The 13,883-nt window shown below is 37.3% G+C and overlaps 1 protein-coding gene, 1 non-coding gene and 3 pseudogenes across 2 annotated transcripts; 4 read left to right on the forward strand and 1 right to left on the reverse strand.

The window, feature by feature from the left end:
* Window positions 1–1,069: 1,069 nt before the first annotated feature.
* Window positions 1,070–3,225, forward strand: LOC120190346 (annotated as a pseudogene).
* A 946-nt stretch (window positions 3,226–4,171) lies between these two features.
* LOC120190581 overlaps window positions 4,172–13,883 on the forward strand; it is a 28,391-nt pseudogene continuing 18,679 nt past the window's right edge.
* Window positions 6,954–9,953, forward strand: LOC120190682 (annotated as a pseudogene).
* Window positions 11,096–12,210, reverse strand: LOC120190351 (dehydration-responsive element-binding protein 2D-like). Its single transcript, XM_039193443.1, has one exon. It carries the CDS (start codon window positions 11,909–11,911, stop codon window positions 11,216–11,218), a length of 696 nt encoding a protein of 231 aa, XP_039049374.1. The 5' UTR covers window positions 11,912–12,210; the 3' UTR covers window positions 11,096–11,215.
* TRNAL-AAG lies at window positions 13,802–13,882 on the forward strand. Its single transcript has one exon. It is a non-coding gene; the product is annotated as a tRNA-Leu (tRNA).

Consider the following 13,883-nt stretch of genomic DNA (forward strand, 5'->3'; position numbering starts at 1 on the left):
TTTTATACGCAGAGCCTCTTCTTTTGAATTTTGGCATGATGAGGGTATATATTGAAGGGGGGGGGGGAACATGTCTCCTAAAGCAAGGGAGAGTTGAGATCAGCCCACAGCCCACAATTGACTATTGGGACCGAACTTTGGAGGTGGGAACCTTAGTGGAAGCACTCCTGGGATTGGATGACCAAACTTCTTTAATCATTTGTCCTTTTTAATTGAGTGGAGAAATAAAAGCTATACAAGTTGTTAAATTAAAGATGGTTGGCAATTACTTTTTGAATCCCACATGCATAATCTGTTGTATTTTTTGTTGAAGAACAAACAAACCGTTTGCAGCTTGGTTCAACAAATGATTTACGAGGACAATCTTAGTTGGCAAATCAAGGCTGGTTACAATGGATAATCAGGTGGGATCTTCCCGACAACAATTTGTTAATTTATTGACTGGTAGGCGTTGATAAAGAGGAAATTGCACTCTCCATTCCTGTACGGCCAGGAATTTGTTTATTGAAATTGCAGGATTCAAGCAAAAGATTTGGGTTTAGTTACTACAATACTGTGTATTAAAATAATGAAAAAATACAATGAATGTAAAGCTTAGTAGCACGCATGTGTGCGGTTGATGAAGGCTTTCACGTGGCATGAGAACGCATGGGCCATGGAGTAGGGTACCCACCTTCCCCGTCGTGCGTGCTACTGTGCCTATTTATCAATGGCGGCTCACACTTCCTCGCCTTCAAGTATCGTCATTAGTGACATGGAGCCAAAACATAACCTGCTATATAATAGTGCAGTAAATAAATCCAACTCTTTTCTTTTTCACTTTTCGATTTTCTCTCACTTTCGATTCATGTTATCTAGAAGAATGCGGGAGACAACCAAAAACATTCGATGGGTTATTAACAGTTGATGTAACGACATTTTACGGCATTGTGGCCCTCACTATCCACATCAAAATCTCCTTTTTCTTTTATATTTCTCCTTCCTTAAAATGTATATTTATATCACCATTTCATTCCCCATTTTTTCCCATCCTCAGCTTTGCTTAATCCCTTGTAGAAAACCATTTCTTTCGTTCGTTTTTATCTCTAGTCTTTGCTCCAATGGCTGATATTGGTGGTTCAGCTTCTGCGAACAGAATGTTGTGCTCGGTTCCTGAAAGGCTACAGCTGCATTTGGCCTTGCAGTTTGGTTATGCAGGATTCCATGTTGTCTCCAGAGCTGCCCTTAACATGGGAATTAGCAAACTTGTGTTCCCAGTGTATAGGAATATCATTGCTTTGCTTCTGCTCCTTCCCTTTGCATATTTTCTCGAAAAGTAAATCATACAAAACCATATATAATAACCTCATTACACTTTGATTTTAAAACCCTTAAATGTACTAAACCCTAACTTTTTCCCCATTCTTTCTACAAGAAGGAGAGACCTCCTAAAATATAAAGATCATGAGAATGGAATTCTTCAAAGTTCAAAGCAAAAACTAACCCGTTCTATTTCCTTTTTTATTTATTATCGAGACAGAATAACGGCAAATCAAGGCTTCACTTGCTGGGGTTAGATAAACATCACCAACCTTTGCATCAGCAATCCAAAACTCAGTCCCAGCATTACCTTTCTCATGGCAGTCATACTACGGTAATTAGCACAAAGTTCGTCTTTTATTATAAATATAATTTACATACGAATTGTGAGTTTGACTGCTTTCATTTGCATGTTGTTGTATTTTCAGGATAGAGAAAGTGCGGCTAAATCGAAAAGATGGGATATCAAAGGTTATGGGAACAATCTTGTGCGTGGCTGGAGCATCAGTGATTACTCTATACAATGGTCCAACCATATACAGCCCAACTCCACCTCTGAATAGACCCACCCCAGTGTTTGTATCACTGGGAGATGCAGAAGGAAAGAACTGGACACTTGGTTGTCTGTATCTGATTGGTCATTGCTTGTCCTGGTCCGGTTGGCTGGTGTTGCAGGCACCGGTCCTGAAGAAGTACCCAGCTAGACTCTCCGTGACATCCTATACATGTTTCTTTGGTCTTATTCAGTTCCTCATCATTGCGGTAGTATTTGAGAGAGACTCTCAAGCTTGGATTTTCCACTCTGGCGTAGAACTCTTCACTATTCTCTACGCGGTCAGTATTTCATCACTCATTTACTCAAACCATTCACATGGGGCTGGAGTTTTTATTTCTTGAAATTGTTGGCACTCGTTTGCTTCTTTACTTTTTCTCTCTTTCAATGTCAAACGGGCCGCGCTTAACTATAGGAAGTTTATTGTCGTTTTTGAGGGTTTGATAAAAGCAAGGTTAAAAGGGTTTTGATAAATCTTTCTGAAATGTCATGGAAAAGTTGGTGTGCTGTCTTTTTTCTTCATGAAAATGCCTTATCAAGACCCGAAGCCTATACTAACCGTGGGGAAAGCCAAAAGTCCGTCAAGTCTAACATCAGAAAATAAGAGACTGAATTCACTCATTTGAATCTGTACAAATAATTGCTTATAAGGCAATACATGTTCATGGGATACAATTATACAAACCCTTAGTTTATTCTATAAGGGTTCTTCTCTTGTAGTCATTTTATGCAATAATGTGTGGGGTGGTGGGTTATTGAAAATGAAATGAGATCAAAACATTTCGTGTGGAAAAAATGCAGGGTGTGGTGGCATCGGGGATTGCATTCGCTGTACAGATATGGTGCATCGACAGAGGTGGCCCTGTCTTCGTTGCTGTTTATCAACCTGTTCAGACACTTGCTGTCGCCATTATGGCTTCCTTTGCTTTAGGGGAAGAGTTCTATTTGGGAGGGTAAGTACTAAGTACTATGTGGGTCCTTTTCTCCCCTACATATCTCTACATGCTTTAGTCAAAATTCATCAACCATCCATCTGCTAAAGGTGGTCCCCATACGTTTATCCGTAGAATCAACAAAATATTTGTCATTACATTAAGCTTGTGATTAACTTGGCGTTAACAAAATCTCTTCGAACACAGTATTGTCGGGGCACTGTTGATCATAGTAGGATTGTACCTAGTGTTATGGGGTAAAAGCCAAGAGAGAAAGTGTGCAGCTCAGGACAAGGTTGCTGCAATTCAGTCTACTCCAGAGCACACCAACATCAGAACATCAAGCCATATTAATTCGTCCCTCACGAAGCCACTTCTTCCTTTTTCAACCGAGAATGTTTAACTAGAAAACCCAACTTTCAAGCACGGTGCTGGCTAGCTGGAGAAAGAAAAAACAACAACAACACAACAAAAAATAAACAAATGGGAAGTACAACGCCACTACATGTATCAGAAAGTTTGTGTATGGTTTTTATTTTTATTTTGTGCTTTCCCTCTTTTTTTGTTAATCACTGGCTTTCTGTAAGTAGCGTAGAGGGTTAGAAGAGAAGCGTTTTTGAAGGAACAATGATGAGCACTGTCACACCTGTGTGGCCTATGGGAACCTGAAATCCCATACGCATTTTATATGGTATAATTGTATGGTTTGGTTTCAGATAAAATGTATGCAAATTATGAAGTTAATGCTCACGATCACAATCTATTATCTATGTATGGTGTGATGGACCGAAACATTGCAACAAATACAATGCTTATCAATACTAACTTCTTGTTGACTAAAGATGGCGAGATACATGCATATGTATGTGCTGGTTTTGAAATTAATAATGTTATTGGTTAAGAAATGGAAATAAAAAATAAATCATGGAGTACTTTAACCAGTTAGTCTCAAGAAGAAGTCTTTAGAAATATTAACTACAAATATTAACGATGTGATTTAGGCCATCACCCAGACTGGGTTCGAGCCTCTTGCATATGATCCTGCAATAACTAAATGAAATTGGGCTCTATATGGGTATGGCTCATTGAGATAACTTCAATACTCGTATTCAGAAAAAAGGGAGATGAAGTAAAGGTTTTTCCATTGTGGAGTGTGGACACAACCCCCAAATATTCGGACCCAAAGAATGGATATTCCATTTTGAACCAATTTCATTGGATGGCTTCTTCCAAACCTTGAATTGTAGTAATCTGAATAATATAAGAGTAAAATTGTCAATTCAACCACTCTCTTGATGTCCTCACCTACTCCCCAAAATAATTCCCACTCATTTGCATTACTCGCATGAATGAAGTACAAAAACCGACCGAAGAAGTGTGGCAAACCCCGTTCTGTCAGCTGTGCATGTGATACAAACATTCCTGTTTTGTAAGCAACTATTAGGGAATCAACTACCAGTCTCAGTCTGTCGATATCAAATATTAAAATCCTGTGCACGGAACATAAATGACTTATTTGGAATAGAGATCATTCTAGTTTCCACTGTCTGAGTCAGCTGGCTCGAACGGCAGGAACTTTTGCTAAAATAATGAAGGAAGCAGCACTCCATACACTTTCTCTTAAGCTTGTGCGGCTTGCATCGGTGGAAGAACCAGCAGTTTCGTGAGGAATGATCAATTGTCTCATGATATGCCATTGAACAGCGCTGTGTTCCGGGTACCTCCAGGTTACAAAGCTCCCCAACAGGTGTTCCATATCATTTCTATATAATCATTGATGTGGTTTGATCACTTTTAGAAACGATTTATCTCTTGAAGGGAATAACTTTATTTCAAAACAGGGAAGCTGGAGTCTCCTGAAAATTTTGGAAAGAGTGCTTATTTGCCTTTTCTTCCAATTGATGTTATTGATCTATTGCTTTAGGTGGGTGAATGTTATTTTATGATCTATTGTTTATTGATGTAATTGAAAGTTCATATAACACAAGGGGACCATTTGGGGAAGGCTGTGATCGTCTCTTGGGTTACTCCAGAATCCAGATGAACCTGGTTCAAGCTCAGTCCTTTACTGGTCTGAAAACTCAAAAATAGTGCAGAAGGCATTGTTCTTACTTACAACTATTTCGATTACACTTCAGGTTACATTCACCATTGCACCATCGGGGATTGGAGGTTTGCACTGTTTGTGGGTGTTTATGCTGGCTAACTTAAATTTTCAGGGATTCTTTTCATTATAAAAAGTTGTTTAAAAATCAATGCCATGAATATATTTGAAAATATGTTGATTCTACTTCTGATGGACCTAATTTGATTTCCTTTGCAGTTTGATGCCAAGTATTATTATGAGGTTGGGATTGGAAATTCGGCAAGACGATTCTGGTTTGTAACTCCCCTGCAGTTGGCCCTTATGTACCATACACTTTCGGCCTCATAGGTATTTCTAATGATTTTGTAGGAAGGACTTTAGCGATAAAGTAACTTGTTCGATTGATTTTTGCATTTGAAATTTTAGCATGAGGGATTCTATGCATTTTGGTCTTTGCATTGATGAGCTTTTGTGCAGGTGATCTGGGGCAAACTCATGATTCAAATAGCACAATTACCATTATGAGTTAAACCCTTCAAAGGGACAGACTATTATTTGTGGGAGACCTATGCTATGCAGATGCCTACCCATTTCATGACAACACAAGATGGGATACATGCGGAAGGTTAACTGAGCGAAACGCTGCGTATCAACCTTGGATATGGACTGCGGGAAACCATGAAATTGATTTTGCTCCTGAATAGTAGGCACATATCTGCATTCACTATTTGAATCTTCTTATGATTCTATGACTCATACCCGCCACCATATATTCTCTGTTCTTGCCCACAGCTAATCTTCTGAACGAATTAACTCTGGAAACACTGTTTGCACCGAACATATTCTTTTACTTTTATGTATCTCTATGCCTTTCTCCTCACCCACTTGCCTGATAAAGGATGAGATAACGTCTATCAAAACTAAAACTACTCAGTTACTTCACTGTCAAGGAATCAGACAAATGGGATACACAAGTAAGATAATCTCATGATGGCTCTAAAGTCCACAGGTTAGTACTATCAACATGCACTCCTCTGACTTACCTATAAGTGACCGTCATATGACACCTAGGAGTATAAAAGAGGGCTTGACCCCTCCTTCTAAGGGACAAATCTCTCTCCTTAGAGACCCCCCTCATTTTCCAATCTCCACAACTTCTGAACGTCCAACTCAGCAGCTTTACACCTTCATCAACCGGGGCGAACTGTTGTGAACCACTACCTCTCGTCCAGACCATCAAACGAGGTGAGGAGAAATTAATAGAAATAGATGTAAGTTGGGAGATATGCTAGACGAAAACAGTGTTTTCAGAGTAATGCATCCGCAAGACTAGCTGTGGACATGAACAGTGTTTTCAGAGATACGCATGTCGTGGACATGAACAGTGTTTTCAGAGGATATGTAGTGGCGTGTAAAAAACAATGCATTAAACTTGTTAAATAGAGTTATTTTCCTTGATCTTTCAATTAATGCTTGTCTTTACTTATATCAGAGCTAGGATTAGCACTTAGCAGAAGTGAATTTATTAAGCAAGCATTGGCGATTTTGTTTCAGGGGGAAGATACACCTTTCAAGCCATATGTACACCGTTATCATGTACCCTATAGAGCATCAGGGAGTACATCTCCTTTCTGGTACTCCATCAAGAGAGCTTCAGCATATATCATTGTCTTGTCTTCTTACTCGGCTTACAGTATTAAACTTATTATTTAAATTATACGTGGGTTGTGAAATATCCTAGAATCTCTAACTATTTACTTAGGTTGATATCTATTTACCACCATGTCCAATTGGGGCTCATTTTGTAATGATTCCTCAATATTTATGCCCGTGAAACTTTATAGACTTGCAAATAATTATATGATGAGCATATGGTATTCAATGTCGACTTTTCAGTGATTCAATAGAAAATATGGTGATTCATCTTTTTTACTTTAGCAAACAAACGTCATGAGAAAATGTCAGTTGATTGTTTTCTTCCCATGATTCCTAGTAAAAAAACCAAGAAGTTGCAGTGAGCTGCCTTAACATGTTGAAGATAAGGTTTACGCATCCAGTTTTAATTGCTTTATGCATGTAGCAGATGAAGGTATCTGGAAATATCTCAATGATCTCCTGAAAATGTTATTGCAGGGAAATCTACACCTCAATACAAATGGCTTGAAAGGAGTTTCTGAAAGTGAACAGGACAGAAACTCCATGGTTCATTGTTCTTATGCATTGTCCTTTTTACAGCAGTTATGTACATCATTATATGGAGGGGGAGACATTGAGAGTAATGTACGAGCCATGGTTCGTGGAGTACAAGGTTGATGTTGTTTTTTCCGGACACGTCCATGCCTATGAAAGATCTGTAAGATTGGAACCTTTTTATCAATAATTTTACTAGTAAAAGTAACTTGGCAAGTTATTATAGTTACATAAAGGTCCTTTAGCCTTTAAACACTCAATGTTACTATCCATGATTCTATATCCATATTTGGTGCTCGCATTGCTTCGATTTTATCATTTACATTTCAGGAACGCATATCAAACATTGCGTATAGCATTGTTAATGGATTGTGCACTCCCATAAAGGATCCATCTGCTCCCGTGTACATAACCATTGGAGATAGAGGAAATCTGGAAGGATTAGTGACAGAGTATGCAATCTGGTGTTCAAGATTTGTCTCCTTGAATCAAAATTCTCTTTGTGACTATGATCACTTAGCAGTGTTGGTCTTAATTTGAACAGGATGATGGAGCCACAACCAACCTACTCTGCTTATCGTGAAGCCAGTTTCGGCCATGGAATATTGGATGTAAAGAACAGGACTCATGCCTATTTTGGCTGGCAACGAAATCAAGATGGTTACGCTGTGGAAACCGATTCCCTCTGGTTGAAGAATAGATACTGGAGCGTTTTAGAGTCGGAAGAATTATATGTAGCCAGCATATGATTTTATCCTGCATTGCTTTAGCTACTCAGCCTAATTATATCATTCAAGGTGTTTTTTTTATTGACTAAGGAGGGCTAAGCCCTTATATTATTACATCACAGTTCTTCACAGAACAAAGGTGTTCTTATTCATTGCAATAAATATAAGGTATTGAGAATATATGGCAAAAAAATGGGATAATCACTAACCAAGCAGGTGCTCACATGTCCAATGATTGTCTGCACATCGCTGCAGGAGGCCATAGTTGAACAGTCCATCAATTATTTCCTTGGTTACTTTTGCTTATTGCTATAATTATCATGTTTACATTGAAATCAATAAACAATCATGTCTGGATATAAAATGCATCTGCATTGGGTTTATAGAGCATGCCTTGTTTTTAATGTACAGTAGACTAATGTGGTTTATATCATGAAACCACTTACGCAAATCTTTAATCATGGTTAAATTTGATCTCATAACCTAAACCTTGGAGAATGATAAAGAAAATAAAAATAGTTTCTTTCTTTCCTTGTTTTACTCTGATAATATAAGAATAGTCTTTAATTCTTACTTTTTGAGAAAAAATATTCCATCAAGAAACTAAAAATACCTACCATTACCAACCAGTAGAACACTTATGTTCTAGGTAATACATATGCACCAGAAACCAGGAATCAGATGACATGAGATTGTACTAAGATACCTTGCTGAAAGTCTTTGATCCTTCTATAGTTTATCTTCTATGCTTGATATTGAGTGCATCTGAGTTCTACAATGGAGAAATAACTGGAAGGAAAGAGTATTCTCCAGATATGCCCCTTGACTGTGATGTTTTTCTAGCTCCTTCTGGTTATAATGCACCTCAACAGGCATGCTTATTTCTTTTCTCTAAAACTTCTTCCAACAGTTTAATGGGTTATCTAAACCTTAAATATCTGGGTTCTGAATCCTGATAGGTCCATATAACACAAGGAGATACTGATGGTAGGGGACTGATCATTTCCTGGATAACTCCTGATGAACCTGGCTCCAGTTCAGTTCTCTACTGCTCTGAAAACAGTAAGCATAAGAATCGTGCTGAGGGGGTTTTTGTGAGATATAAGTTCTTCAATTACACTTCGGGTTACATTCATCACTGCATCATCAAGAACTTGGAGGTACCCTTCTTCTCTTTTCTGTTGTTAATCAGGTTTTTCATGTTTAATAAGCTTAATTATTTGATAAGCTTGGAATATGAATGTAGTTCAGTAACTATAGCTGTTCATACTTCTGCAGTATAACTCCAAATACATATGAGATCGGAATAGGTAATACTATCAGATAATTCTGGTTTACGACTCCGCCAAAAATCGGCCCTGATGTTCCTTACACTTTTGGCCTGATAGGTACATCCATGTCATCGTCTTATTTTGTTATCGGTCGCCTCTGATTTGTCTGATTATTATACGCTCTCTTCAAGCTCTTCTGTTTCATTCTTTTTTGTTCATCGTTTCATCGCCTAGTATTGCATGGTTTATTTTGATCTCAATCCTAATCGAGCACTATGGAACAGGGCATCTTGGTCAACCACATGATTCAAATGTTACACTCACCCATTATGAATCAAATCCAAAGAAATGGGAAACAGTCTTGTTTTTGGTGGATCTCTCATGCTCGAATGACTATCCATTTCATGACAATACTAGGTGGGATACATGGGGATGATTTTTAGAGAGAATGCTGCTTATCATCCCTGGATTTAGACTGCAGGGAATCATGAACTTGATTTTGCTCCTCAACTTGTATGTGGCTTAACTTCTTTTTTTTCTCTAACTGCAACTACACTATTCATCTTCCATCTTCGAGCTTTTATAAAAAATTTCAACCATTTGATTGTAATCTTCTTCCCTGCTGTTGCCTTTGCGCAAAAGCAAAATTTTACCAAAATATTGACTTGCTCGACATTGAATGTCCTTAACGATCAAATACTTTTTTTATATTACAGGATGAAACTACACCCTTTAAGCCATATATGCACAGATATTCTGTGCCATATGCATCCTCAATTTAAGCCATATATGCACAGAAATTCTGTGCCATATGCATCATCACATAGCACATCTCCTTTATGGTATTTGATCAAGTGGGCTTCGGTTTATATCATTGTTTTATCGTCATATTAAGCATATGGTAAGCACATCACCTATGAACGGAAATTATTACATGAATTAAATGTAAATCAAGCAAAATGATTGCAGTAAATAATATAATCCGAAATATGTGCAGAGTACATATTACTTTTGTATTGTAGAATTGGTTTTCTATTTTGATTTGAACTGGAAAATCCACTCAATACATGACTAAAAGATGAGCTAGCCAGTGAATAGAAGAGAGACCCCATGGTTGATTGTTCTTATGCATTCCTCAATTTATAGGAGTAATTCGCATCATTTCATGGAAGGAGAAATCATGAAAATGGTGTTTTAGTCATGGTTTGTCAAGTACAAAGTTGATTCTTTCTGGTTTCACAACAGATATTAGAACCCCTTTGGGAAATCTTTTGTAGATTCACATTAATGGATCGTTCAACTTAGTAGTATTTAAATATTAACATGCCGATTTTAAGATCACCTTGAGCATAAGTTCTCAGTAAAAAAACAAGCATGTGAACACGAGTTTTGTCGTTTTGGAAAAAGAAAAACCAAAGAAATGTCTCTTTTCATTGTACTTGCCAGGAAAAAGAAGAAACGGAAGATGTACACGAAAAAGCTGCGGTTGCTGACAAGAGCAGCAAAGATATCAATATTAAAGTGCGCAATCGCTGACATTTTCTTATCCAACACGGATTCTTGTTTTTGCTTCCATTGTAATTTTATTGAAATTTTTTTAGCTGATTAAGTTTGGCCCTTCAATTTATGAAGGAAACGAAGCAATAAGAAAGAAACAGTACCTATTATTGTTGTATAAACAATAACGCAACACTTTCTGTATATTTTCCACGTTCTAATTAACATTAGAAATTATTCTATGACAGGACATATGTTGCACGTGTTGTTTATATACAAACTTTATAAGCTTCGACATATAATCCGGCTAGAACAGTACGTGACACAGAAACATAAACTGGAAAAAGCAAAAGCAAATAAAGCCACGACAAAGCCAGAAAATCCTATGTGGTGTTCATGGCTGTTACTATAAGAGTATGGACTAGAGTGTAGAACTGCAGATGGTACGAAGGAAACAACATTTATAATTCTATATACACCCTTATATATGCACCCTATAACTATGACTTGTATATGCATAATGCACCCTATGTTACCATGTATGTGTTGTTTCACGTTTCCACGAATGGTAACATCTCGCTTTGGTTTACATGCACCATGGGGATTCCAAGACATCCCAGCCAGTTGCATCCACAAGGTTGCCAGCAAAACTGCCAGGATCATCCATCACTGGGAGAGATAGCAGCTTCAGCCCAAATCGATTCATCTAAAAAAGGCAAGTTCACGCTCATATTTTCCCAGAACCTATCAATTCCATCTTCATTTGCCCCAATTTTCATTGCTCTCCACCAGGTTTTCTTGAGAATCAAGGTTCTTGTGGGGAAAGACATGACCGAGTCGTTATTGTACACGGGTTGTACATCGTTGAATCTGATGATAATTGGAATATCTGATGAACCCGTACCTGGATTATTCAGGTTCTGAGGTTGACTCCCTATGGCAGGTACCTGAGTATTGGTTGAAGGTGGTGGATACCGGGGGCTGGGACACAATTCTGGCAAGTTGAGTTTGGCTTCGGTGCCGTAGAGTTTACGGGCGGCAGCATCATAAGCCATTGCAGCTTCACGAGAGGTATCGAAAGTTCCGAGCCAAAGACGAGCGCCACGGTTGGGTTCGCGGATTTCAGCCACCCATTTACCCCAAGTTCTCTGCCTGACACCTTTGTAAGTGCAGAGAGCATTCTCTGGACCTCCCTTCCCTCTCATGCACCCTTTTCTCGAGCTTGCTTGTGCAGGCTTCTTAATTTGTTTTCGCTCCCCAAACCCACCCATGAGTGATGTTGACATTGTTCCAACAGAGAAACCAAAGGAAAGTAAAAAGAAAAAAAGAATGAGGAAAGTGATTGATAAGCACATTGTCTGAAAGGGGGGTGATGGTATTTATATGACAGTAAAGGGAGATAAGAGCTCAATGGCGTTAATTAAGCTTGACCGAAACGTGTCTTAATATGGAATAGGGATGATAGTTGGCATGGAGACCTGTTTGCTCGTGTCGACAGCAAAGCTGACTGTCATTTCTCATGGACACACTTGGCCTTGACTCTTGTCTGCACACAAGATCAGGTGGCAAACAGGAAGGCAAAATTTAAAAAAGAAAATGAGAAGAGAAAAGAAAAGAAAAGGATGGATAATAGACTTATAGTGCATCTAGCAATGGAAAACGGCGTGTTAGATGATCGGTTGAAGATAAGAACAAAGGGAGCTGGGGGAACACATGACAAATAAGGAAAGGGGGATTTGCTACGTGGGGGCTCCCAAGTACATTTAAGTGGTGGGAGCTTTGGAATGGAAGTCAGCGTGAAACTGTGAAACCAGCTTCAACAATGGCATTCATGCATCCATCCAGTGGGGGCCATGTTACTCTTTAAACTTTTCCAATCAAGATACCTACGTACACTGAATCATTCCCGAGTCAATCAACTCAGGGTTCCAACTCGGTTGTCCCGATTCTACTTTTATTGCCAATTCTCGTGTCTCTTTACCCTTTTGTCAGAAATTCCCGGGATAGAGTCACAGAGCTACAGTCTCTCTTTCACTTTTTCGGCGTCCTTAAACTTTCTTTAACGCTTCACCCTTGTCCCTTGCAGAAGAAAAAACTCCGTTTATTAATGCTTTAGAGGGGGTATTGATGGAATAGGATTTCTTTTAGCTGAATAAATCTTTTTTTTTTTGTAAAATTTAAATCAGTTCTTTGTGTTTGTAAAATTTACTAATTTAATTTTTAATCTTTAAAAAAGAATTATCTTTAATTAAACAATTTATGTTACTCTTTTATATCTACTAAATCAATAATTAATGATAAAATTAAATAAAAATTAAAATAAGATAAAATATTCCAAAATAAAAAATAATATATAAATTTTAGTTTACAAATATAAACTAAAATAATTAAATTTCAAAAAATATAAGAACTCTAACGTATATATAAATCATTAAATAATATTGAAGTATTATCCCAAAAACCAAGTTTTAAAATACGGGAAATGAGAAAATGTAAAAAGCGGGCATTGTTATACTTTATAGTACATATGTTTCCCAGCAAAGGAACAATTGCACTTTCCAATCATAGATGGTAAGATGTAAACTTTAGGCTTTTCTTTGACGTGGTTAATGAAGAGTTGCACTTTTTTATAGTTGGCGAACAAAAATTGATTTGATTTTAAAAAAATTGAATTGAATCAAACCATAATAACTTGATTTAAAAAAAAATTAAATTTAGGTCAAATTATAAAATATAACTCGAATAGCTCATTTTTTAGTAATTAGTCGATTAGTTTTTAAGTTTGAGTCGAATCTTTCAACTCTATATGATATATGTATATCACATATGAAAAAAAATCTGAAGAAATATATATGTATTATATATAATTGTAGAAATCATTTAAATTAAATCAAAGAAGATCATAATATTATAAATATTTATAATTAAATTTAAATAGAAATTCGAACAACTCGACTCGACTATTTTTTAACATAAAATTAAATTTATAAAATAAAGCTTACCAATTCAAATATCTTAATATTTTTTTACTCGACTTAGTTAAATATTCACCCTAATTCAAATTAGGTTTCTTTAAAAAAGAAATGCGGACTTAATTTTAAGTAAAAGACATGGATTTTTTGGCAGGACCGGCTGTTAAGGTGATGCCATTGGAGATGTTTTGGACAGGCCATGTAAATCATTCTTGACCCAATTGTTCAAATATATTTTGTTTAATTTAAAAAAAATGAAACTAGGGTCAACAGGTTGAGATGGCCGAGTTGGTCTAAGGCGCCAGATTAAGGTTCTGGTCCGAAAGGGCGTGGGTTCAAATCCCACTCTCAACAT

Source organism: Hibiscus syriacus, unplaced genomic scaffold, assembly GCF_006381635.1.
Source record: "Hibiscus syriacus cultivar Baekdansim isolate YM2019G1 unplaced genomic scaffold, ASM638163v2 tig00116962_pilon, whole genome shotgun sequence".
NCBI lineage: Eukaryota > Viridiplantae > Streptophyta > Magnoliopsida > Malvales > Malvaceae > Hibiscus > Hibiscus syriacus.